Here is a 25,554-nt window from a genome sequence, read left to right on the forward strand (position 1 = left end):
AACTGGTGTGGTTTACTGGCCACTATAATACTATAACATGGTGTGTTACTGTCTACTATAATACTATAACATGGTGTGGTTACTGTCCACTATATATGGTTGGTTACTGTCTACTATATACTATAATATGGTGTGGTTTACTGTCTACTATAATACTATAACTGGTGTGGTTACTGTCCACTATAATACTATAGATGTGTGGTTACGTCCACTATATATTATAACATGGTGTGGTCACTGTTCACAATAAATACTATCGATATAACATGGTGTGGTCACTGTCCACAATAAATACTATTGATATAACATGGTGTGGTTACTGTCCACTATAATACTATACATGGTGTGGTTACTGTCCACTATAATACTTTAATATGGTGTGGTTACTGTCTACTATAATACTATAACATGGTGTGGTTACTGTCCACTATAATACTATATCATGGTGTGCTTACTGTCCACTATCATACTATAATATGGTGTGGTTACTGTCCACTATAATACTATAATATGGTGTGGTTACTGTCTACTATAATACTATAACATGGTGTGGTTACTGTCCACTATAATACTATAACATGGTGTGGTTACTTTCCACTATAATACTATAACATGGTGTGGTTACTGTCTACTATAATACTATAACATGGTGTGGTTACTGTCCGCTATAATACTATAACATGGTGTGGTTACTGTCCACTATAACATGGTGTGGTTACTGTCCACTATAATACTATAACATGGTGTGGTTACTGTCCACTATAACATGGTGTGGTTACTGTCCACTATAATACTGTAACATGGTGTGGTTACTGTCCACTATAATACTATAACATGGTGTGGTTACTGTCTACTATAATACTATAACATGGTGTGGTTACTGTCCACTATAATACTATAATATGGTGTGGTTACTGTCTCCTATAATTGTATAATATGGTGTGGTTACTGTCTACTATAATACTATAACATGGTGTGGTTACTGTCCACTATAATACTATAACATGGTGTGGTTACTGTCCACTATAATACTATAACATGGTGTGGTCACTATCCACAATAAATACTATCGATATAACATGGTGTGGTCACTGTCCACAATAAATACTATTGATATAACATGGTGTGGTTACTATCCACTATAATACTATAACATGGTGTGGTTACTGTCCACTGTAATACTATACATGGTGTGGTTACTGTCCACTATAATACTTTAATATGGTGTGGTTACTGTCTACTATAATACTATAACATGGTGTGGTTACTGTCCACTATAATACTATATCATGGTGTGGTTACTGTCCACTATCATACTATAATATGGTGTGGTTACTGTCCACTATAATACTATAATATGGTGTGGTTACTGTCTACTATAATACTATAACATGGTGTGGTTACTGTCCACTATAATACTATAACATGGTGTGGTTACTGTCCACTATAATACTATAACATGGTGTGGTCACTGTCTACTATAATACTATAACATGGTGTGGTTACTGTCTACTATAATACTATAACATGGTGTTGTTACTGTCTACTATAATACTATAACATGGTGTGGTCACTGTCCACTATAATACTATAACATGGTGTGGTTACTGTCCACTATAACATGGTGTGGTTACTGTCCACTATAATACTATAACATGGTGTGGTTACTGTCCACTATAATACTATAACATGGTGTGGTTACTGTCCACTATAACATGGTGTGGTTACTGTCCACTATAATACTATAACATGGTGTGGTTACTGTCCACTATAATACTATAACATGGTGTGGTCACTGTCCACAATAAATACTATCTATATAACATGGTGTGGTCACTGTCCACAATAAATGCTATTGATATAACATGGTGTGGTTACTGTCCACTATAATACTATAACATGGTGTGGTTACTGTCCACTATAATACTATAACATGGTGTGGTTACTGTCCACTGTAATACTATAACATGGTGTGGTTACTGTCTACTATAATAATATAACATGGTGTGGTTACTGTCCACTATAATACTATAATATGGTGTGGTTACTGTCTACTATAATACTATAACATGGTGTGGTTACTGTCCACTATAATACTATAACATGGTGTGGTTACTGTCCACTATAACATGGTGTGGTTACTGTCCACTATAATACTATAACATGGTGTGGTCACTGTCCACAATAAATACTATCGATATAACATGGTGTGGTTACTGTCCACTATAATACTATTACATGGTGTGGTCACTGTCCACAATAAATACTATCGATATAACATGGTGTGGTCACTGTCCACAATAAACACTATTGATATAACGTGGTGTGGTTACTGTCCACTATAATACTATAACATGGTGTGGTTACTGTCCACTATAATACTATAACATGGTGTGGTTACTGTCCACTATAATACTATAACATGGTGTGGTTACTGTGTACTATAATACTATAACATGGTGTGGTTACTGTCTACTATAATACTATAACATGGTGTGGTTACTGTCCACTATAATACTATAACATGGTGTGGTTACTGTCCACTATAATACTATAACATGGTGTGGTTACTGTCCACTATAATACTGTAACATGGTGTGGTTACTGTCCACTATAATACTATAACATGGTGTGGTTACTGTCCACTATACTATAACATGGTGTGGTTACGGTCCACTATAATACTATAACATGGTGTGGTTACTGTCCACTATAATACTATAATATGGTGTGGTTACTGTCTACTATAATACTATAATATGGTGTGGTTACTGTCTACTATAATACTATAACATGGTGTGGTTACTGTCTACTATAATACTATAACATGGTGTGGTTACTGTCCACTATAATACTATAATATGGTGTGGTTACTGTCTACTATAATACTATAACATGGTGTGGTTACTGTCCACTATAACATGGTGTGGTTACTGTCCACTATAATACTATAACATGGTGTGGTTACTGTCCACTATAATACTATAACATGGTGTGGGTTACTGTCCACTATAATACTATAACATGGTGTGGTTACTGTCTACTATAATACTATAACATGGTTGTGGTTACTGTCCACTATAATACTATAACATGGTGTGGTTACTGTCCACTATAATACTATAACATGGTGTGGTTACTGTCCACTATAATACTAGAACATGGTGTGGTTACTGTCCACTATAATACTATAACATGGTGTGGTTACTGTCCACTATAATACTAACATGGTGTGGTTACTGTCCACTATAATACTATAACATGGTGTGGTTACTGTCCACTATAATACTATAACATGGTGTGGTTACTGTCCACTATAACATGGTGTGGTTACTGTCCACTATAATACTATAACATGGTGTGGTTACTGTCCACTATAATACTATAACATGGTGTGGTTACTGTCCACTATAATACTATAACATGGTGTGGTTACTGTCTACTATAATACTATAACATGGTGTGGTTAATGTCCACTATAATACTATAACATGGTGTGGTTACTGTCCACTATAATAATATAACATGGTGTGGTTACTGTCCACTATAATACTATAACATAGTGTGGTTACTGTCCACTATAATACTATAACATGGTGTGGTTACTGTCCACTATAATACTATAACATGGTGTGGTTACTGTCTACTATAATACTATAACATGGTGTGGTTACTGTCCAATATAATACTATAACATGGTGTGGTTACTGTCTACTATAATACTATAACATGATGTGGTTACTGTCCAGTATAACATGGTGTGGTTACTGTCCACTATAATACTATAACATGGTGTGGTTACTGTCCACTATAATACTATAACATGGTGTGGTTACTGTCCACTATAATACTATAACATGGGGTGGTTACTGTCCACTATAATACTATAACATGGTGTGGATACTGTCCACTATAATACTATAACATGGTGTGGTTACTGTCTACTATAATACTATAACATGGTGTGGTTACTGTCCACTATAACATGGTGTGGTTACTGTCCACTATAATACTGTTACATGGTGTGGTTACTGTCCACTATAATACTATAACATGGTGTGGTTACTGTCTACTATAATACTATAACATGGTGTGGTTACTGTCCACTATAATATGGTGTGGTTACTGTCTACTATAATACTATAATATGGTGTGGTTACTGTCTACTATAATACTATAACATGGTGTGGTTACTGTCCACTATAATACTATAAGATGGTGTGGTTACTGTCCACTATAATACTATAACATGGTGTGGTCACTGTCCACAATAAATACTATCGATATAACATGGTGTGGTCACTGTCCACAATAAATACTATTGATATAACATGGTGTGGTTACTGTCCACTATAATACTATAACATGGTGTGGTTACTGTCCACTATAATACTATAACATGGTGTGGTTACTGTCCACTATAATACTTTAATATGGTGTGGTTACTGTCTACTATAATACTATAACATGGTGTGGTTACTGTCCACTATAATACTATATCATGGTGTGCTTACTGTCCACTATCATACTATAATATGGTGTGGTTACTGTCCACTATAATACTATAATATGGTGTGGTTACTGTCTACTATAATACTATAACATGGTGTGGTTACTGTCCACTATAATACTATAACATGGTGTGGTCACTGTCTACTATAATACTATAACATGGTGTGGTTACTGTCTACTATAATACTATAACATGGTGTGGTTACTGTCTACTATAATACTATAACATGGTGTGGTCACTTTCCACTATAATACTATAACATGGTGTGGTTACTGTCCACTATAACATGGTGTGGTTACTGTCCACTATAATACTATAACATGGTGTGGTTACTGTCCACTATAATACTATAACATGGTGTGGTTACTGTCCACTATAACATGGTGTGGTTACTGTCCACTATAATACTATAACATGGTGTGGTTACTGTCCACTATAATACTATAACATGGTGTGGTCACTGTCCACAATAAATACTATCGATATAACATGGTGTGGTCACTGTCCACAATAAATACTATTGATATAACATGGTGTGGTTACTGTCCACTATAATACTATAACATGGTGTGGTTACTGTCCACTATAATACTATAACATGGTGTGGTTACTGTCCACTATAATACTATAACATGGTGTGGTTACTGTCTACTATAATACTATAACATGGTGTGGTTACTGTCCACTATAATACTATAATATGGTGTGGTTACTGTCTACTATAATACTATAATATGGTGTGGTTACTGTCCACTATAACATGGTGTGGTTACTGTCCACTATAATACTATAACATGGTGTGGTCACTGTCCACAATAAATACTATCGATATAACATGGTGTGGTTACTGTCCACTATAATACTATAACATGGTGTGGTCACTGTCCACAATAAATACTATCGATATAACATGGTGTGGTCACTGTCCACAATAAATACTATTGATATAACATGGTGTGGTTACTGTCCACTATAATACTATAACATGGTGTGGTTACTGTCCACTATAATACTATAACATGGTGTGGTTACTGTCCACTATAATACTATAACGTGGTGTGGTTACTGTGTACTATAATACTATAACATGGTGTGGTTACTGTCTACTATAATACTATAACATGGTGTGGTTACTGTCCACTATAATACTATAACATGGTGTGGTTACTGTCCACTATAATACTATAACATGGTGTGGTTACTGTCCACTATAATACTGTAACATGGTGTGGTTACTGTCCACTATAATACTATAACATGGTGTGGTTACTGTCCACTATAATACTATAACATGGTGTGGTTACTGTCCACTATAATACTATAACATGGTGTGGTTACTGTCCATTATAATACTATAATATGGTGTGGTTACTGTCTACTATAATACTATAATATGGTGTGGTTACTGTCTACTATAATACTATAACATGGTGTGGTTACTGTCTACTATAATACTATAACATGGTGTGGTTACTGTCCACTATAATACTATAATATGGTGTGGTTACTGTCTACTATAATACTATAACATGGTGTGGTTACTGTCCACTATAACATGGTGTGGTTACTGTCCACTATAATACTATAACATGGTGTGGTTACTGTCCACTATAATACTATAACATGGTGTGGTTACTGTCTACTATAATACTATAACATGGTGTGGTTACTGTCCAATATAATACTATAACATGGTGTGGTTACTGTCTACTATAATACTATAACATGATGTGGTTACTGTCCAGTATAACATGGTGTGGTTACTGTCCACTATAATACTATAACATGGTGTGGTTACTGTCCACTATAATACTATAACATGGTGTGGTTACTGTCCACTATAATACTATAACATGGTGTGGTTACTGTCCACTATAATACTATAACATGGTGTGGTTCCTGTCTACTATAATACTATAACATGGTGTGGTTACTGTCCACTATAATACTATAACATGGTGTGGTTACTGTCCACTATAATACTATAACATGGTGTGGTTACTGTCCACTATAATACTATAACATGGTGTGGTTACTGTCCACTATAATACTATAACATGGTGTGGTTACTGTCCACTATAATACTATAACATGGTGTGGTTACTGTCTACTATAATACTATAACATGGTGTGGTTACTGTCCACTATAATACTATAACATGGTGTGGTTACTGTCCACTATAATACTATAACATGGTGTGGTTACTGTCCACTATAATACTAGAACATGGTGTGGTTACTGTCCACTATAATACTATAACATGGTGTGGTTACTGTCCACTATAATACTATAACATGGTGTGGTTACTGTCCACTATAATACTATAACATGGTGTGGTTACTGTCCACTATAATACTATAACATGGTGTGGTTACTGTCCACTATAATACTATAACATGGTGTGGTTACTGTGCACTATAACATGGTGTGGTTACTGTCCACTATAATACTATAACATGGTGTGGTTACTGTCCACTATAATACTATAACATGGTGTGGTTACTGTCCACTATAATACTATAACATGGTGTGGTTACTGTCTACTATAATACTATAACATGGTGTGGTTACTGTCCACTATAATACTATAACATGGTGTGGTTACTGTCCACTATAATACTATAACATGGTGTGGTTACTATCCACTATAATACTATAACATAGTGTGGTTACTGTCCACTATAATACTATAACATGGTGTGGTTACTGTCCACTATAATACTATAACATGGTGTGGTTACTGTCCACTATAATACTATAACATGGTGTGGTTACTGTCCACTATAACATGGTGTGGTTACTGTCCACTATAATACTATAACATGGTGTGGTTACTGTCCACTATAATACTATAACATGGTGTGGTTACTGTCTACTATAATACTATAACATGGTGTGGTTACTGTCCACTATAATACTATGACATGGTGTGGTTACTGTCCACTATAATACTATAATATGGTGTGGTTACTGTCCACTATAATACTATAATATGGTGTGGTCACTGTCCACTATAATACTATAATATGGTGTGGTTACTGTCCACTATAATACTATAATATGGTGTGGTTACTGTCCACTATAATACTATTGATATAACATGGTGTGGTTACTGTCCACTATAATACTATTGATATAACATGGTGTGGTTACTGTCCACAATAATACTATAACATGGTGTGGTTACTGTCCACTATAATACTATAACATGGTGTGGTTACTGTCCACTATAACATGGTGTGGTCACTGTCCACAATAAATACTATCGATATAACATGGTGTGGTTACTGTCCACTATAATACTATAACATGGTGTGGTTACTGTCCACTATAATATGGTGTGGTTACTGTCTACTATAATACTATAATATGGTGTGGTTACTGTCTACTATAATACTATAACATGGTGTGGTTACTGTCCACTATAATACTATAACATGGTGTGGTTACTGTCTACTATAATACTATAACATGGTGTGGTTACTGTCCACTATAATACTATAACATGGTGTGGTTACTGTCCACTATAATACTATAACATGGTGTGGTTACTGTCCACTATAATACTATAACATGGTGTGGTTACTGTCCACTATCATACTATAATATGGTGTGGTTACTGTCCACTATAATACTATAATATGGTGTGGTTACTGTCTACTATAATACTATAACATGGTGTGGTCACTGTCCACTATAATACTATAACATGGTGTGGTTACTGTCCACTATAACATGGTGTGGTTACTGTCCACTATAATACTATAACATGGTGTGGTTACTGTCCACTATAACATGGTGTGGTTACTGTCCATAATACTAGAACATGGTGTGGTTACTGTCCACTATAATACTATAACATGGTGTGGTTACTGTCCACTATAACATGGTGTGGTTACTGTCCACTATAATACTATAACATGGTGTGGTTACTGTCCACTATAATACTATAACATGGTGTGGTTACTGTCCACTATAATACTATAACATGGTGTGGTTACTGTCCACTATAATACTATAACATGGTGTGGTTACTGTCCACTATAACATGGTGTGGTTACTGTCCACTATAATACTATAACATGGTGTTGGTTACTGTCCACTATATACTATAACATGGTGTGGTTACTGTCCACTATAATACTATAACATGGTGTGGTTACTGTCCACTATAATACTATAACATGGTGTGGTTACTGTCCACTATAATACTATAACATGGTGTGGTTACTGTCCACTATAACATGGTGTGGTTACTGTCCACTATAATACTATAACATGGTGTGGTTACTGTCCACTATAACACTATAACATGGTGTGGTTACTGTCTACTATAATATGGTGTGGTTACTGTCTACTATAATACTATAACATGGTGTGGTTACTGTCCACTATAATACTATAACATGGTGTGGTTACTGTCCACTATAATACTATAACATGGTGTGGTTACTGTCCACTATAACTACTATCGATATAACATGGTGTGGTTACTGTCCACTATAATACTAACATGGTGTGGTTACTGTCCACTATAATACTATAACATGGTGTGGTTACTGTCCACTATAATACTATAACATGGTGTGGTCACTGTCCACTATAATACTATTGATATAACATGGTGTGTTATAGTAGAGAAACCAATGTTCCTGTTATGAAGAATAAATGACTAATCTTCTGTGAAATTGTAACTTATGATTCTTTGTTTGGTTTCTACAGTGGACTTTTATCCTGACTGAGAATGAATGAAACATTTAAGAAAAGGGTTATGAAAATAACTTTATTTCTTTATTAACACATGGTACAGATGATCTACCAGTGTCAAACATCGGTCTTCTAGGAGAGAAAGGTTCGGACGGTGCCCTTGACCAGTCCTCTGCAGATGGGACATTTCCTCAGGGAGGGGCCCTGGTTCCTGGAGGTCTTCTAGGAGAGGAAGGTTCGGACGGTGCCCTTGACCAGTCCTCTGCAGATGGGGCATTTCCTCAGGGAGGGGCCCTGGTTCCTGGAGGTCTTCTAGGAGAGGAAGGTTCGGACGGTGCCCTTGACCAGTCCTCTGCAGATGGGGCATTTCCTCAGCGAGGGAGCACAGTCCTTACAGACCACCAGGTGACCACACGGGATAAACACCATGTTCACCTCCTTGTCCATACACACCTTACAGGTCCGCTCTTCCTGTAGTCGCCGTAGCTGCTCCTCCATCGGCAGGTCTGGAGTGAGGAAGAAGTGGGGGAAGGGAGATGGAGTGGGAAGAATAGAGATGCAAAGTGAAAAACAACAGTAAACAAGATGCCTAAGCAGATGAACTGAAATGTGTCTTCCTGAATCAGAGAGGGTGCAGGGGGCTGCCATAATCAACGTCCACGTCGTCGGCGCCCAGGGAACAGTTGTTGTTGGTTAACTGCCTTGCTCAAAGTCAAAAACGGCAGATTTTTCCACCTTGCTGGCTCGGGGATTCGAAACAACAACCTTTCAGTTACTGGCCTAATGCTCTTAACCGCTAGGCTACCTGCCGTCCATGCTAGTGCATGCCCGTCGTCCCACGAATGACGCAGCGCTCCCCTCGGGCCGCCAGTGACCCAGCGCTCCCCTCGGGCCGCCAGTGACCCAGCGCTCCCCTCGGGCCGCCAGTGACCCAGCGCTCCCCTCGGGCCGCCAGTGACCCAGCGCTCCCCTCGGGCCGCCAGTGACCCAGCGCTCCCCTCGGGCCGTCAGTGACCCAGCGCTCCCCCTCGGGCCGCCAGTGACCCAGCGCTCCCCTCGGGCCGCCAGTGACCCAGCGCTCCCCTCGGGGCCGCCAGTGACCCAGCGCTCCCCTCGGGCCGCCAGTGACCCAGCGCTCCCCTCGGGCCGTCAGTGACCCAGCGCTCCCCTCGGGCCGTCAGTGACCCAGCGCTCCCCTCGGGCCGCCAGTGACCCAGCGCTCCCCTCGGGCCGCCAGTGACCCAGCGCCCCCCTCGGGCCGCCAGTGACCCAGCGCTCCCCTCGGGCCGCCAGTGACCCAGCGCTCCCCTCGGGCCGCCAGTGACCCAGCGCTCCCCCTCGGGCCGCCAGTGACCCAGCGCTCCCCTCGGGCCGTCAGTGACGCAGCGCTCCCCCTCGGGCCGCCAGTGTAATTTTGTAAATGATGGATTTCTATAGCAAGACGCATCATTTAATCAAGAAAACCAAGGCGCTCTCCCAGAAGCTGGTGCATAAAACCCACCAATTCAGACAGAGGTGTAATGGGTTCTCACTCAAGTATGTCGAAGAAATCTTACTTCATTATTCAATTTGTTATATATATATATATATATATATATATATATATATTTCTTTACTGCATCTTGGATATTGTACACAGATGCATCATTCATCCAAGTTATGTCAAAATCGGGCCAGTGGTGTGTGAGGGATCACGTGGGTTAGCTAGACTCATATCCTGAGCATGTGCCAAATTTCATTACTGTGAAACAGTTGCCTTCGGAAAGTATTCAGACCCCTTGACTTTTCCCACATTTTGTTACGTTACAGCCTTATTCTACAATGAATTAAATAAATACAAATCCTCAGCAATCTACACACAATACCCCATAATGACAAAACAAAAACAGGTTTTTAGAAATTTTAGCAATTGTATTAAAAATATAAACCAGATTCCTTATTTACATAAGTATTTCAGACCCTTCGCAATGAGACTCTAAATTGAGCTCAGATGCATCCTGTTTCCATTGATCATCCTTGATGTTTCTACAACTTGATTGGAGTCCACCTGTGGTAAATTCAATTGATTGGACATGATTTGGGAAGGCACACACCTGTCTATATAAGGTCCCACAGTTGACAGTGCATGTCAGAGCAAAAACCAAGCCATGAGGTCGAAGAAATTGTCCGTAGAGCTCCGAGACAGGATTGTGTAGAGGCACAGATCTGGGGAAGGGTACCAAAAAATGTCTGCAGCATTGAAGGTCCCCAAGAACACAGTGGCTTCCATCATTCTGAAACGGAAGAAGTTTGGATCCAGCAAGACTGTTCCTAGAGCTGGCCGCCCGGCTAAACTGAGCAACCAGGGGAGAAGAGTCTTGGTCAGGGAGGTGACCAAGAACCTGCTGGTCACTCTGACAGAGTTCCAGAGTTCCAAGGACAACCATCTCTGCAGCACTCCACCAATCAGACAGAACCCACTCCTCGGAAAAAGGCACATGACAGCCCACTTGGAGTTTGCCAAAAGGCACCTAAAGACTCAGACCATGAGAAACTACATACTCTGGTCTAATGAAACCAAGATGGACCTCTGGTCTGAATGCCAAACATCACATCTGGAAGAATCCTTACAGTGAAACATGGTGGTGGCATGTCCAACTTCAAAGTATCTCCCTACGTAAAAATTAAACTCCCCAATAAATACTTATGGAAATGAGATCTTTTTTTATTTTTAATAAATTAGCAAAAAATGTCTGAAGACCTGTTTTTGCTTTGTCATTATGGGGTATTTTGTGTAGATTGAAGGTAAAAAAAAACTCCCCGATTTAATCAATTCTAGAATAAGGCTGTAACGTAACAAAATGTGGGAAAGGGGTCTGAATACTTTTCGAAGGCGCTGTATATTAAAGATGAGACTATTATAGCGACACCGTGTAGTCGATATTAACGTCCTCGTACATGTTGAGTCTTGACAGTGGTTGCAACACGTGTACCAAATGGTTGTTACAATATGAATATCCTTGACTGATTTATATGCCAGCCCACGTGAACACTTATTGGTCAATAAAGGCCATGTGGTTTTAGGTGCTAGTCTGGAAAGTAGTGTGCTGAGAGACCATTGTCCATAGAAGCCACAGATCAAGTTTCGTGCAGATCGTTAATTCGGTGACAGATTAGTAGTGTTGTTATTTTTATTTCACATGCCGTTGAATCCATCATGGTGGAACCGAGGAAAATGTGTTCCTGGTGAAGAGAGGATCCTATGTTCTGAATCTCATGACTTTGGGTCAAACGGGGTTAGGGGCGTCACCTTTCAAAGTTAGCGTTTTCAACCGATGGTTATAGCGCCACCATCTGGCAAGTCAGAGTCATTTTGTAAATGACAGATCTATGGCAAATGCATCTCTCACCCTAGTAGCATCACAAAAATAAATCAGGCCAGTGTTGTCTGAGAATATCCCGTGTGATGAGCACACTAACAGATTGAGACAAACCCTCACAAACACCAAGCCACGAAACACCGACTGACACACCTCTCTCTTACCAGTGCAGAGTAGGGCAAGGTAACGAGGCCTCAGAACCACCCACCACCCTGCTGACAGCCAATAGCAGCTCTCAGGAGATTAAACCCCTCCCATTGGATGACACTTCTGACCCCGCCCAACCATCCCAGTTCCAAGGCCTCATTCCACGGGCCAGCAGGTCTCGAAGCCAAAGCTACATGGGCCAGCAGGTCTCAAAGCCAAAGCTCCACGGGCCAGCAGGTCTCGAAGCCAAAGCTCCACGGGCCAGCAGGTCTCGAAGCCAAAGCTACACGGGCTAGCAGGTCTCGAAGCCAAAGCTCCACGGGCCAGCAGGTCTCGAAGCCAAAGCTCCACGGGCTAGCAGGTCTCGAAGCCAAAGCTCCACGGGCCAGCAGGTCTCGAAGCCAAAGCTCCACGGGCCAGCAGGTCTCGAAGCCAAAGCTCCACGGGCCAGCAGGTCTCGAAGCCAAAGCTCCACGGGCAGCAGGTCTCGAAGCCAAAGCTACACGGGCCAGCAGGTCTCGAAGCCAAAGCTACACGGGCCAGCAGGTCTCAAAGCCAAAGCTACAAGCAGACAAAAGCTCTGTATGTAGAGGTGTGTGTGTATATAGCCAGGCAGTGTGTGTGTGAAACAGTGTGTATGTGTGTGTGTGTGTGTGTGTGTGTGTGTATATATATAGCCAGGCAGTGTGTGTATGAAACAGTGTGTGTGTGTGTGTGTGTGTGTATATATATACATACCTGAGAGATCTTGACTTGGTGATGAGGCTTCATTTGCCTGGGCTGAAAGGGGCATTGAGAACAAGAATTAAACTGGACTGAAGTGGGACTAACTGGACTGAACTGGGACTAACTGGACTGAACTGGGACTAACTGGACTGGGTGAAGTGGGACTAACTGGACTGGGTGAAGTGGGACTAACTGGACTGGGTGAAGTGGGACTAACTGGACTGGGTGAAGTGGGACTAACTGGACTGGGTGAAGTGGGACTAACTGGACTGGGTGAAGTGGGACTAACTGGACTGGGTGAAGTGGGACTAACTGGACTGGGTGAAGTGGGACTAACTGGACTGGGTGAAGTGGGACTAACTGGACTGGGTGAACTGGGACTAACTGAACGATACTTTAACTCAGGCTCAGCATGGCACTGAGCTGGGTGATAACCTTTCTATACAAGGATGGGTCAATCTGATGGTTTAGTAGGCTGGCCCCTGACCCCTGACCCCTAGCCCCCTAACCTCTAGCCCCCTAACCCCTGATCTACCCACCAATCCATTCTCATAGACAAGCTCAGAACAATACAACACATCCCACCATCCTTCCCAAACCTGGAATGCTGGACACCCCATGACTAGGGGTTAAGGAGCTAAGGATTCCACAACTAGGGATTGGGAGTAGAAGGGACTAGGGGTTAGGGAGCTAGGGGTTAGGAAACTAGGGGTCTTAGGAAACTGAGGATTAGGAGCAGAAGGGTGCTAGGGAGTAAAGGGACTAGGGGTTAGGGAGTAAAGGGACTAGGGGTTAGTGTGCTAGGGAGTAAAGGGACTAGGGGTTAGGGTGCTAGGGAGTAAAGGGACTAGGGGTTAGGGTGCTAGGGAGTAAAGGGACTAGGAGTTAGGGTGCTAGGGAGTAAAGGGACTAGGGGTTAGGGTGCTAGGGAGTAAAGGGACTAGGAGTTAGGGAGTAAAGGGACTAGGGGTTAGGGAGTAAAGGGACTAGGGGTTAGGGTGCTAGGGAGTAAAGGGACTAGGGGTTAGGGTGCTAGGGAGTAAAGGGACTAGGGGTTAGGGTGCTAGGGAGTAAAGGGACTAGGAGTTAGTGTGCTAGGGAGTAAAGGGACTAGGAGTTAGGGTGCTAGGGAGTAAAGGGACTAGGGGTTAGGGTGCTAGGGAGTAAAGGGACTAGGAGTTAGTATGCTAGGGAGTAAAGGGACTAGGGGTTAGGGTGCTAGGGAGTAAAGGGACTAGGGGTTAGGGTGCTAGGGAGTAAAGGGACTAGGGGTTAGGGAGTAAAGGGACTAGGGGTTAGGGTGCTAGGGAGTAAAGGGACTAGGGGTTAGGGAGTAAAGGGACTAGGGGTTAGGGTGCTAGGGAGTAAAGGGACTAGGGGTTAGTGTGCTAGGGAGTAAAGGGACTAGGGGTTAGGGTGCTAGGGAGTAAAGGGACTAGGGGTTAGGGAGTAAAGGGACTAGGGGTTAGGGAGTAAAGGGACTAGGAGTTAGGGAGTAAAGGGACTAGGGGTTAGGGAGTAAAGGGACTAGGGGTTAGGGTGCTAGGGAGTAAAGGGACTAGGGGTTAGGGAGTAAAGGGACTAGGAGTTAGGGTGCTAGGGAGTAAAGGGACTAGGAGTTAGTGTGCTAGGGAGTAAAGGGACTAGGGGTTAGGGTGCTAGGGAGTAAAGGGACTAGGAGTTAGGGTGCTAGGGAGTAAAGGGACTAGGAGTTAGTGTGCTAGGGAGTAAAGGGACTAGGGGTTAGGGTGCTAGGGAGTAAAGGGACTAGGGGTTAGGGTGCTAGGGAGTAAAGGGACTAGGAGTTAGTGTGCTAGGGAGTAAAGGGACTAGGAGTTAGGGTGCTAGGGAGTAAAGGGACTAGGAGTTAGTGTGCTAGGGAGTAAAGGGACTAGGAGTTAGGGTGCTAGGGAGTAAAGGGACTAGGAGTTAGGGAGTAAAGGGACTAGGAGTTAGTGTGCTAGGGAGTAAAGGGACTAGGGGTTAGGGAGTAAAGGGACTAGGAGTTAGGGTGCTAGGGAGTAAAGGGACTAGGGGTTAGGGAGCAAAGGAACTAGGGGTTAGTGTGCTAGGGAGTAAAGGGACTAGGAGTTAGGGTGCTAGGGAGTAAAGGGACTAGGGGTTAGGGAGTAAAGGGACTAGGAGTTAGGGTGCTAGGGAGCAAAGGAACTAGGGGTTAGGGTGCTAGGGAGTAAAGGGACTAGGAGTTAGGGAGTAAAGGGACTAGGAGTTAGGGAGTAAAGGGACTAGGAGTTAGGGTGCTAGGGAGTAAAGGGACTAGGGGTTAGGGAGCAAAGGAACTAGGGGTTAGTGTGCTAGGGAGTAAAGGGACTAGGGGTTAGGGTGCTAGGGAGTAAAGGGACTAGGAGTTAGGGTGCTAGGGAGTAAAGGGACTAGGGGTTAGGGAGCAAAGGAACTAGGGGTTAGGGAGTAAAGGGACTAGGGGTTAGGGTGCTAGGGAGTAAAGGAACTAGGGGTTAGGGTGCTAGGGAGTAAAGGGACTAGGGGTTAGTTAGGGGACTAGGGCGATCCACAGTGAGGGATGTTCAAGGTGAAGTCTAGCAGGTTAGGGGAAGGGGAAAAGAAGTTAGGGTGTGAGGTAAGAGTTGAAAGGTCAGAAGTAAGGTTTACCCATGAGGTCTCTGAGCAGGTAGACATCGTTCTTCTGGATCCAGTTCCTGAAGACCTCAGCTGCTGCGTTCCCTTTAGTCAGCACCAAGTCTATCAGTCTGGCTGTCTGCTGCTGAGAGGACTGGCCCTGGAGACCACTGTATTCCTCTCCACCTAGAACAGACAGGGGTCAGAGATCAGCACCAAGTCTATCAGTCTGGCTGTCTGCTGCTGAGAGGACTGGCCCTGGAGACCACTGTATTCCTCTCCACCTAGAACAGACAGGGGTCAGAGATCAGCACCAAGTCTATCAGTCTGGCTGTCTGCTGCTGAGAGGACTGGCCCTGGAGACCACTGTATTCCTCTCCACCTAGAACAGACAGGGGTCAGAGATCAGCACCAAGTCTATCAGTCTGGCTGTCTGCTGCTGAGAGGACTGGCCCTGGAGACCACTGTATTCCTCTCCACCTAGAACAGACAGGGGTCAGAGATCAGCACCAAGTCTATCAGTCTGGCTGTCTGCTGCTGAGAGGACTGGCCCTGGAGACCACTGTATTCCTCTCCACCTAGAACAGACAGGGGTCAGAGATCAGCACCAAGTCTATCAGTCTGGCTGTCTGCTGCTGAGAGGACTGGCCCTGGAGACCACTGTATTCCTCTCCACCTAGAAGAGACAGGGATCAGACATCAGCACCAAGTCTATCAGTCTGGCTGTCTGCTGCTGAGAGGACTGGCCCTGGAGACCACTGTATTCCTCTCCACCTAGAAGAGACAGGGGTCAGAGATCAGCACCAAGTCTATCAGTCTGGCTGTCTGCTGCTGAGAGGACTGGCCCTGGAGACCACTGTATTCCTCTCCACCTAGAAGAGACAGGGGTCAGAGATCAGCACCAAGTCTATCAGCCTGGCTGTCTGCTGCTGAGAGGACTGGCCCTGGAGACCACTGTATTCCTCTCCTAGAACAGACAGGGGTCAGAGATCAGCACCAAGTCTATCAGTCTGGCTGTCTGCTGCTGAGAGGACTGGCCCTGGAGACCACTGTATTCCTCTCCACCTAGAACAGACAGGGGTCAGAGATCAGCACCAAGTCTATCAGTCTGGCTGTCTGCTGCTGAGAGGACTGGCCCTGGAGACCACTGTATTCCTCTCCACCTAGAACAGACAGGGGTCAGAGATCAGCACCAAGTCTATCAGTCTGGCTGTCTGCTGCTGAGAGGACTGGCCCTGGAGACCACTGTATTCCTCTCCACCTAGAAGAGACAGGGGTCAGAGATCAGCACCAAGTCTATCAGTCTGGCTGTCTGCTGCTGAGAGGACTGGCCCTGGAGACCACTGTATTCCTCTCCACCTAGAACAGACAGGGGTCAGAGATCAGCACCAAGTCTATCAGTCTGGCTGTCTGCTGCTGAGAGGACTGGCCCTGGAGACCACTGTATTCCTCTCCACCTAGAAGAGACAGGGGTCAGACATCAGCACCAAGTCTATCAGTCTGGCTGTCTGCTGCTGAGAGGACTGGCCCTGGAGACCACTGTATTCCTCTCCACCTAGAAGAGACAGGGGTCAGAGATCAGCACCAAGTCTATCAGTCTGGCTGTCTGCTGCTGAGAGGACTGGCCCTGGAGACCACTGTATTCCTCTCCACCTAGGAGGTCAGGGGGTTAAAGGTCAGCTGCTGGGAGGAGGACTGGCCCTGGAGACCACTGTACTCTTCACCTACTGTAGGAGGTATCATAACATCAATATAGTACTGTAGTAGTAGCTAGTAGTTTAACATGTAGTAGTATAAAGATATACTGATGGGCGCTCCAGGACCGACTAAACATGAATATTGTAGTAGTAGCAGCTTGTAGTATATACCATGTATTAGTAACATACTCATGACATTCTATTCTCTGAGGAGGTCCGGGACAGACACGACACTCTTCACAACATTAATAATATTCATTAGTACTGTAGTAGTATTTCAGTAGTGTAAAGACATACTGATGACGTTCTGCTCTCTGAGGTGCTCCAGGACAGACTCAACACTCTTCAGACGCTGGACCAACGCTGCCTGGTGTCTCTTCAAGAACGAATTACCATCTGGAGAGAGGAGACAGGGCAGAGAGAGTTGGGCGAGAGCGTTGGGCGAGGGAGAGAGCGTTGGGAGAGGGCGAGAGAGCGTTGGGAGAGGGCGAGAGAGCGTTGGGAGAGGGCGAGAGAGCGTTGGGAGAGGGAGAGAGAGCGTTGGGAGAGGGAGAGAGAGCGTTGGGAGAGGGAGAGAGAGCGTTGGGAGAGGGAGAGAGAGCGTTGGGAGAGGGAGAGAGAGCGTTGGGAGGGCGAGAGAACGTTGGGAGAGGGCGAGAGCGTTTGCATTCGATTCAGTTGGACTCTGGCACCAGAAGCTTATTAATTGGGCCAAGCCAGAGGACAACAACTTCTCCCTCAATGTCAGCTAGACAAAGGAGCTGATCGTGGACTACAGGAAACAAGAGGACAAGTACATTAGAGTGTCTAGTTTGAGAAACAGACGCCTCACAAGTCCTCAACTGGCAGCTTCATTAAATAGTACCCACAAAACACCAGTCTCAACGTCAACAGTGAAGAGGTGACTCCGGGATACTGGCCTTCTATGCAGAGATGCAAAGAAAAAGCCATATCTCAGACTGGCCAATAAAAATAAAAGATTAAGATGTGAAAAAGAACACAGACACTGGACAGAGGAACTCTGCCTAGAAGGCCAGCATCCCGGAGTCGCCTCTTCACTGTTGACTTTGAGACTGGTGTTTGTTGAGGACTTGTGAGGCGTCTGTTTCTCAAACTAGACATTCTAATGTACTTGTCCTCTTGCTCAGTTGTGCACCGGGGCCTCCCAGTCCTCTTTCTATTCTGGTTAGAGCCAGTTTGCGCTGTTCTGTGAAGGGAGTAGCACACAGCGTTGTACGAGACCTTCAGCTTCTTGGCAATTTCTCGCATTGAATAGCCTTAATTTCTCAGAACAAGAATAGACTGACGAGTTTCAGAAGAAAGATCTCGTCGGCCAGCATCTCCCCCCCTCCCTCATATCAGCCGTACCAGAAGCCATCTCCTCAGCCAGCATCTCTCCTCCCTCCCTCCCTCCCTCCCTCATATCAGCCGTACCAGAAGCCATCTCCTCGGCCAGCATCTCTCCTCCCTCCCTCATATCAGCCGTACCAGAAGCCATCTCCTCTCCTCCCTCCCTCCCTCATATCAGCCATAGCAGAAGCCATCTCCTCTCCTCCCTCCCTCATATCAGCCATAGCAGAAGCCATCTCCTCTCCTCCCTCCCTCCCTCATATCAGCCATAGCAGAAGCCATCTCCTCTCCTCCCTCCCTCATATCAGCCATAGCAGAAGCCATCTCCTCGGCCAGCATCTCTCCTCCCTCCCTCCCATCAGCCGTACCAGAAGCCATCTCCTCGGCCAGCATCTCTCCTCCCTCCCTCCCTCCCATCAGCCGTACGAGAAGCCATCTGCTCGGCCAGCATCTCTCCTCCCTCCCTCCCTCCCTCCCTCCCATCAGCCGTACCAGAAGCCATCTCCTCGGCCAGCATCTCCTCCCTCCCTCCCTCCCATCAGCCGTACCAGAAGCCATCTCCTCGGCCAGCATCTCTCCTCCCTCCCTCCCTCCCATCAGCCGTACCAGAAGCCATCTCCTCGGCCAGCATCTCTCCTCCCTCCCTCCCTCCCTCCCTCCCTCCCATCAGCCGTACCAGAAGCCATCTCCTCGGCCAGCATCTCTCCTCCCTCCCTCCCTCCCTCCCATCAGCCGTACCAGAAGCCATCTCCTCGGCCAGCATCTCTCCTCCCTCCCTCCCATCAGCCGTACCAGAAGCCATCTCCTCTCCTCCCGCCCTCCCTCCGTACCAGAAGCCATCTCCTCTCCTCCCTCCCTCCTTCCCTCCGTACCAGAAGCCATCTCCTCGGCCAGCATCTCTTTCTCCTCCTCTCTCTTTTGGTCCTCGGCAGACAGCAGGTCTGAGACCAGTTCCTGGACCGTCTTGTAGTTCTCTCCGCTGGTCAGGATCTTACTCTGGACCTGTAGATTATAGACACACAAGACAGTGAGTCCCTCTGCTTAATGGAAATATATACTGAACAATAATATAAAAAAGGCAACATGCAACAATTTCAATGATTTTACTGAATTACAATTCATAAGGAAATCTGTCAATTGAAATTAATTCATTAGGTGCTAATCTTTGGATTTCACATTACTGGGAACACAGATAACTGTTGGTAACAGATACCTTTAAATTAAAAAAATAAATGGGCCTCAGGGTCTCATCACGGTATTTCTGTGCATTCAAATTGCCATCGATAAAATGAAATTGTGTTCGTTGTCTGTACCTTATGCCTGTCCATACCATAACCCCACCATGGGCCACTCTGTTCACAACGTTGACATCAGCAAACCACTCGTCCACACGACACCATACACGTGGTCTATGGTTATGAGGTCAGTTGGACATACTGCCTAATTCTCTAAAACAATATGTTGGAGGCGGCTTACGGTAGAGAAGTGAACATTAAATTCTCTGGCAACAGCTCTGGTGGACATTCCTGCAGTCAGCATGCCAATTGCACGCTCCCTCAAAACTTGAGACATCTGTGGCATTGAGTTGTGCCAAAACTGCACATTTTAGAGTGGCCTTTACTTGTCCCCAGCACAAGGTGCACCTGTGTAATGATCATGCTATTTAATCAGGTTATTGATATGCCACATCTGTCAGGTGGATGGATTATCTTGGTAAAGGACAAATGCTCACTAACAGGGATGTAAACAAATTTGTGCACAGAATTTGAGAGATATACGTTTTCTGTGTGTGTATGGAAAAAAAAAAATCAGGGATATTTTATTTCAGCTCATGAAACCAACACTTAACATGTGTTTATATTTCTGTTCAGTGTATTTTTATAGACGGACAGGGAGTCCCTCAGCGTAATGGAAGATCATTATAGTATGTACCGTCTGCTTGACCAGGCCACGCTCAAATCCCATCTCCAGAGCCGACACAACGACCGGAGTGTTCATCATCACTGCATCTTCCGACCGCTCCTCACCTGGACCCAGGTTGACCACTAGAGGGGGGGGGGGAGAGGGGGGGAGAGAGGGAGAGAGAGAGAGCGAGCGGGAAGGAGGGAGAGAGCGAGCGGGAAGGAAGGGAGAGAGCGAGCGAGCGGGAAGGAAGGGAGAGAGCGAGCGAGCGGGAAGGAGGGAGGGAGAGAGCGAGCGGGAGGGAGAGAGAGAGAGCGGGAGGGAGAGAGCGGGAGGGAGGGAGGGAGAGAGCGGGAGGGAGAGAGCGGGAGGGAGAGAGAGCGGGAAGGAGGGAGGGAGAGAGAGCGGGAAGGAGGGAGGGAGAGAGAGCGGGAAGGAGGGAGGGAGAGAGAGCGGGAAGGAGGGAGGGAGAGAGAGCGGGAAGGAGGGAGGGAGAGAGAGCGGGAAGGAGGGAGAGGGAGAGAGCGGGAAGGAGGGAGGGAGCAAGAGCGGGAAGGAGGGAGGGAGCGAGAGCGGGAAGGAGGGAGGGAGAGCGGGAAGGAGGGAGGGAGAGCGGGAAGGAGGGAGGGAGGGAGAGCGGAGGGAGGGAGGGAGAGCGGGAAGGAGGGAGGGAGGGAGAGCGGGGAAGGAGGGAGGGAGGGAGAGAGAGCGGGAAGGAGGGAGGGAGGGAGAGAGAGCGGGAAGGAGGGAGAGCGGAGGGAGGAGGGAGAGCGGAGGGAGGGAGGGAGAGCGGAGGGAGGGAGGGAGAGCGGGAAGGAGGGAGGGAGGGAGAGCGGGAAGGAGGGAGGGAGGGAGAGCGGGAAGGAGGGAGGGAGGGAGAGCGGGAAGGAGGGAGGGAGGGAGAGCGGGAAGGAGGGAGGGAAACTGTTAGCGTTATGGTTGCTGCTATGGAAACCGGTGGTTCCCTTTCAGTGGGTCACTCGTTACAACACAGCTATGGAGAGGAGCTCGACCACCTCATAACGAAGAGCTCTAAAATCACCACGTCTGACGTGATGAAAGGTACCGGAAGCCCTGCTTTCTCCAGGAGAAAAAACCGAGGCTCGGGTTAATTCTTCTGCTCTTCACCTCGCTGAGCATAACGATTCACACATTCTTGAAAACAAATATTTCAATGCGAACCTGTCAAGCTTTGCTACAACAGTATATAATCTATACTTCATCTCTGGATGTTGTCTTCAGCGCACGTGACAAATAAACTTTGATTTGTCAGAGTTTAGTTTGTGTTTTTCCTACAACACCCAGTTTAGCTAACTGGGATGGTCAAGGCAGGTGTTCAACTGATTAGCTGTAAACACAAAGCAGCTACTATATTTAAAAAACTACAATAATAAATTCATATTATAATTCTTTGTCGAGACACCAAGTGTCCAAAAAACATTAATTGTTACTCACTTGGTGGGTCCACAAACTCCCTGGAGATACTGTCCCCATTGGTCAGGAGCTGTAGGGGGAGGAGCCAGGAGAGTTTACTTCCTGTTTCGACTGATGTTCAGATCAGTCATATGATGGATCTTTATTCACATCACAATGTTCTACCAGACAGCTAATCAATACACCCACACACACACACACACACACCTAAGGTGCATAAACAGGTCATTGATGTGTCAGGTGTGAACATGGTGCATAAACAGAAGCAGGTGTTACCTGTTCAAAGAGGCGAGGGAAACGAGCCTGGATCTGATGGACGAACTCCTGACCTTTCTCCTGGAGCAGGTACACACACCTGGAGGTTACCATAGTAACATTAATATATACTGAGAGGTTACCATAGTCACAGTAACATATATACTGCCAGGTTACCATAGTCACAGTAACATATATACTGCCAGGTTACCATAGTCACAGTAACATATACTGCCAGGTTACCATAGTCACAGTAACATATATACTGCCAGGTTACCATAGTCACAGTAACATATATACTGCCAGGTTACCATAGCCACAGTAACATATATACTGAGAGGTTACCATAGTCACAGTAACATATACTGAGAGGTTACCATAGTCACAGTAACATATATACTGACAGGTTACCATAGTCACAGTAACATAGGTTACCAGTCATTGCAGTGATCAAGTCTGAAGGTGATGAGTGAGTTGACCAGTTCAGATGGTCGACTACTGGCTCTGTCTGGTACTATTTTCCCGTTGTTCAATCAGCTTGTCACCAACACACACACACGTAATATGGCAGCGCTGTAAGGGGTGGTTACCTAGGGAACCATTTGGCGTGCTCCACCCAGGGGTCGTCACCTGACTCCCAGCACCTCAGACCCCCGTCACAGCAGAAACACTTCACGTCGTCATTACGCCCTGCAACACACACACACACACACACACACACACACACAATCATTATTATTACACCCTGCAACACACACACCATCATTACACCCTGCAACACACACACCTCATTACGCCCTGCAACACACACACAGGGTCTGATTAGGAGGTGTTAGAGACTAAATGTTTGGGTAAAGCCCAGGGGAACACCAGGAGCTTCAAGGTTCCTCCAATCACAGGAAGTGTCTATGGTGATACTAACAGGGCATTCGTTGCCAATTACTTTTACCTGTTAAAACAAAAACAGTATAAAAATACATGATAACTAAAAGTTATATTGGAATGTAGAATGTTATATTGGAATGTAGATATTTCTCTCACCAACATAGTAGAACCCTGCCTTGGCCAGCTGTTCGGGGCGTACGGGAATACGTAAAGGCCAGTGGACGAAGGTCAGCAACCGCTCCTCACGCTGCTGCATGGCTGGGTTAGACACGTTACTGAGACCTGGGGGGCTGGAGACGGGAGCTACCGCCCCGGGGGGCACTCCTACACCTCTAGCGCCGCCCGCCATGGAGACGTTGTCGGCCCGGTCTCCTCTGACGAAGCGACAGTTGGGGTAATGTCTCTGGTGCTCTGATACAGCCCGGTCACCTGGCTCCCAGTTACTGAGCTACAGAGACACACCGAGAGGAAAGAGATTCAAATCAAATCGTATCTCTCGCTCTCCGGACAAAGTGACCGGGAAGATTTTAAATTTACCCGCCATTTGAGAAATTTACCAGACCCATATGCATTGGGTGCGTCACCCATTAGGAGAGGTCAGAATGACAGAAATCACATTATGGTAATTCATATTAACATTCAGATTATGGTAATTCATATTAACAGAACATTTACATTATGGTAATTCATACTAACAGAACATTTAGATTATGGTAATTCATACTAACAGAACATTTACATTATGGTAATTCCCATTAACAGAACATTCAGATTATGGTAATTCATACTAACAGAACATTTAGATTATGGTAATTCATACTAACAGAACATTTACATTATGGTAATTCATACTAAGAGAACATTTACATTATGGTAATTCATACTAACAGAACATTTACATTATGGTAATTCCCATTAACAGAACATGTAACTCCTGTACATTTTTGTTTGATTTATAAGTTAACTAAGCAGCCAGCTTGTTATCATGGTCAAATTACCGGCCAGGGGCTCCTATTGATTTTGTTAGTCTGTCTCACATCCTATTAAAAACTGCAAACATTCGTCTCCGCCCCATGGCAAAATGGATGCTGATACGCAGACCGGAGAGCCACTGTGGCCCCTCATGACAAGCTCAGATTATTATTATTTCCCCAAAAACTCAGTCGTCCTGAGTCTGCAAAGAACTGCCAGGACCTCGGATATATGGAGACACTAAAGTACAAGAAATAATTAAAAATCCTCTCTCTCTCAACACATTCACAAAAATAGTCATGGCCTCTAAACCTTGCTACTGGACCCTATTCCAACTACTGAAAGAGCTACTTCCTGTGCTTGGAGAGCTACTTCCTGTGCTTGGCCCTCCTATGTTGAACATACATGTCTGACCTATCCACCAAAAATCACTAAAAGTGGCAGTAATAAATCCTCTCCTGAAAAAGCCAAACCTTGACCCAGAAAAATATATTTTTACATACACCACCGTTCAAAAGTTTGGGGTCACTTAGAAATGTCCTTGTTTTTCAAAGAAAAGCACATTTTTGTCCATTAAAATAACATCAAATTGAACAGAAATACAGTTCAGACATTGTTAACTTCTATGGGCCTGCGGGACACAGGCAGTGAAATATCAGGGCGGCAAATTCAAAAACAACAAAATGTCATAATTCAACTCTCTCAAACATACACTTCTCCTTGATGTAACCACATTGTCCGATTTCAAAAAGGCTTTACAGCGAAAGCAAAACATTAGATTGTTAGGAGAGTACATAGACAAAAATAATGACACAGCCATTTTCCAAGCAAGCATATATGTCACAAAAACCCAAAACACAGCTAAATGCAGCACTAACCTTTGATGATCTTCATCAGATGACACTCCTAGGACATTATGTTATACAATACATGCATGTTTTGTTCAATCAAGTTCATATTTATATCAAAAACCAGCTTTTTACATTGGTGTGTTATGTTCAGAACATG

General features: G+C 44.6%; 1 protein-coding gene across 3 annotated transcripts in view; it reads right to left on the bottom strand.

Moving 5' to 3' along the window:
* Positions 1-9,278: 9,278 nt before the first annotated feature.
* birc2 (baculoviral IAP repeat containing 2) overlaps positions 9,279-25,554 on the bottom strand; it is a 36,782-nt gene continuing 20,506 nt past the window's right edge. The window contains exons 8-17 of one of the 3 annotated variants that reach the window (XM_029770421.1): positions 23,731-24,022; positions 23,280-23,379; positions 22,711-22,789; positions 22,456-22,504; positions 21,031-21,143; positions 19,971-20,100; positions 18,046-18,144; positions 16,085-16,237; positions 13,466-13,507; positions 9,279-9,727 (exon numbers count right to left, since the gene is read on the bottom strand). In XM_029770421.1, the coding sequence (XP_029626281.1) occupies positions 9,534-9,727; positions 13,466-13,507; positions 16,085-16,237; positions 18,046-18,144; positions 19,971-20,100; positions 21,031-21,143; positions 22,456-22,504; positions 22,711-22,789; positions 23,280-23,379; positions 23,731-24,022 (1,251 nt within the window). In that variant the 3' untranslated portion in view covers positions 9,279-9,533. Of the gene's footprint in view, positions 9,728-13,465; positions 13,508-16,084; positions 16,238-17,024; positions 17,705-18,045; positions 18,145-19,928; positions 20,101-21,030; positions 21,144-22,455; positions 22,505-22,710; positions 22,790-23,279; positions 23,380-23,730; positions 24,023-25,554 lie in introns of those variants that run through there. The other 2 variants (XM_029770419.1, XM_029770420.1) reach the window with 2 other exon arrangements.

Source organism: Salmo trutta, chromosome 12, assembly GCF_901001165.1.
Source record: "Salmo trutta chromosome 12, fSalTru1.1, whole genome shotgun sequence".
Classification (NCBI taxonomy): domain Eukaryota; kingdom Metazoa; phylum Chordata; class Actinopteri; order Salmoniformes; family Salmonidae; genus Salmo; species Salmo trutta.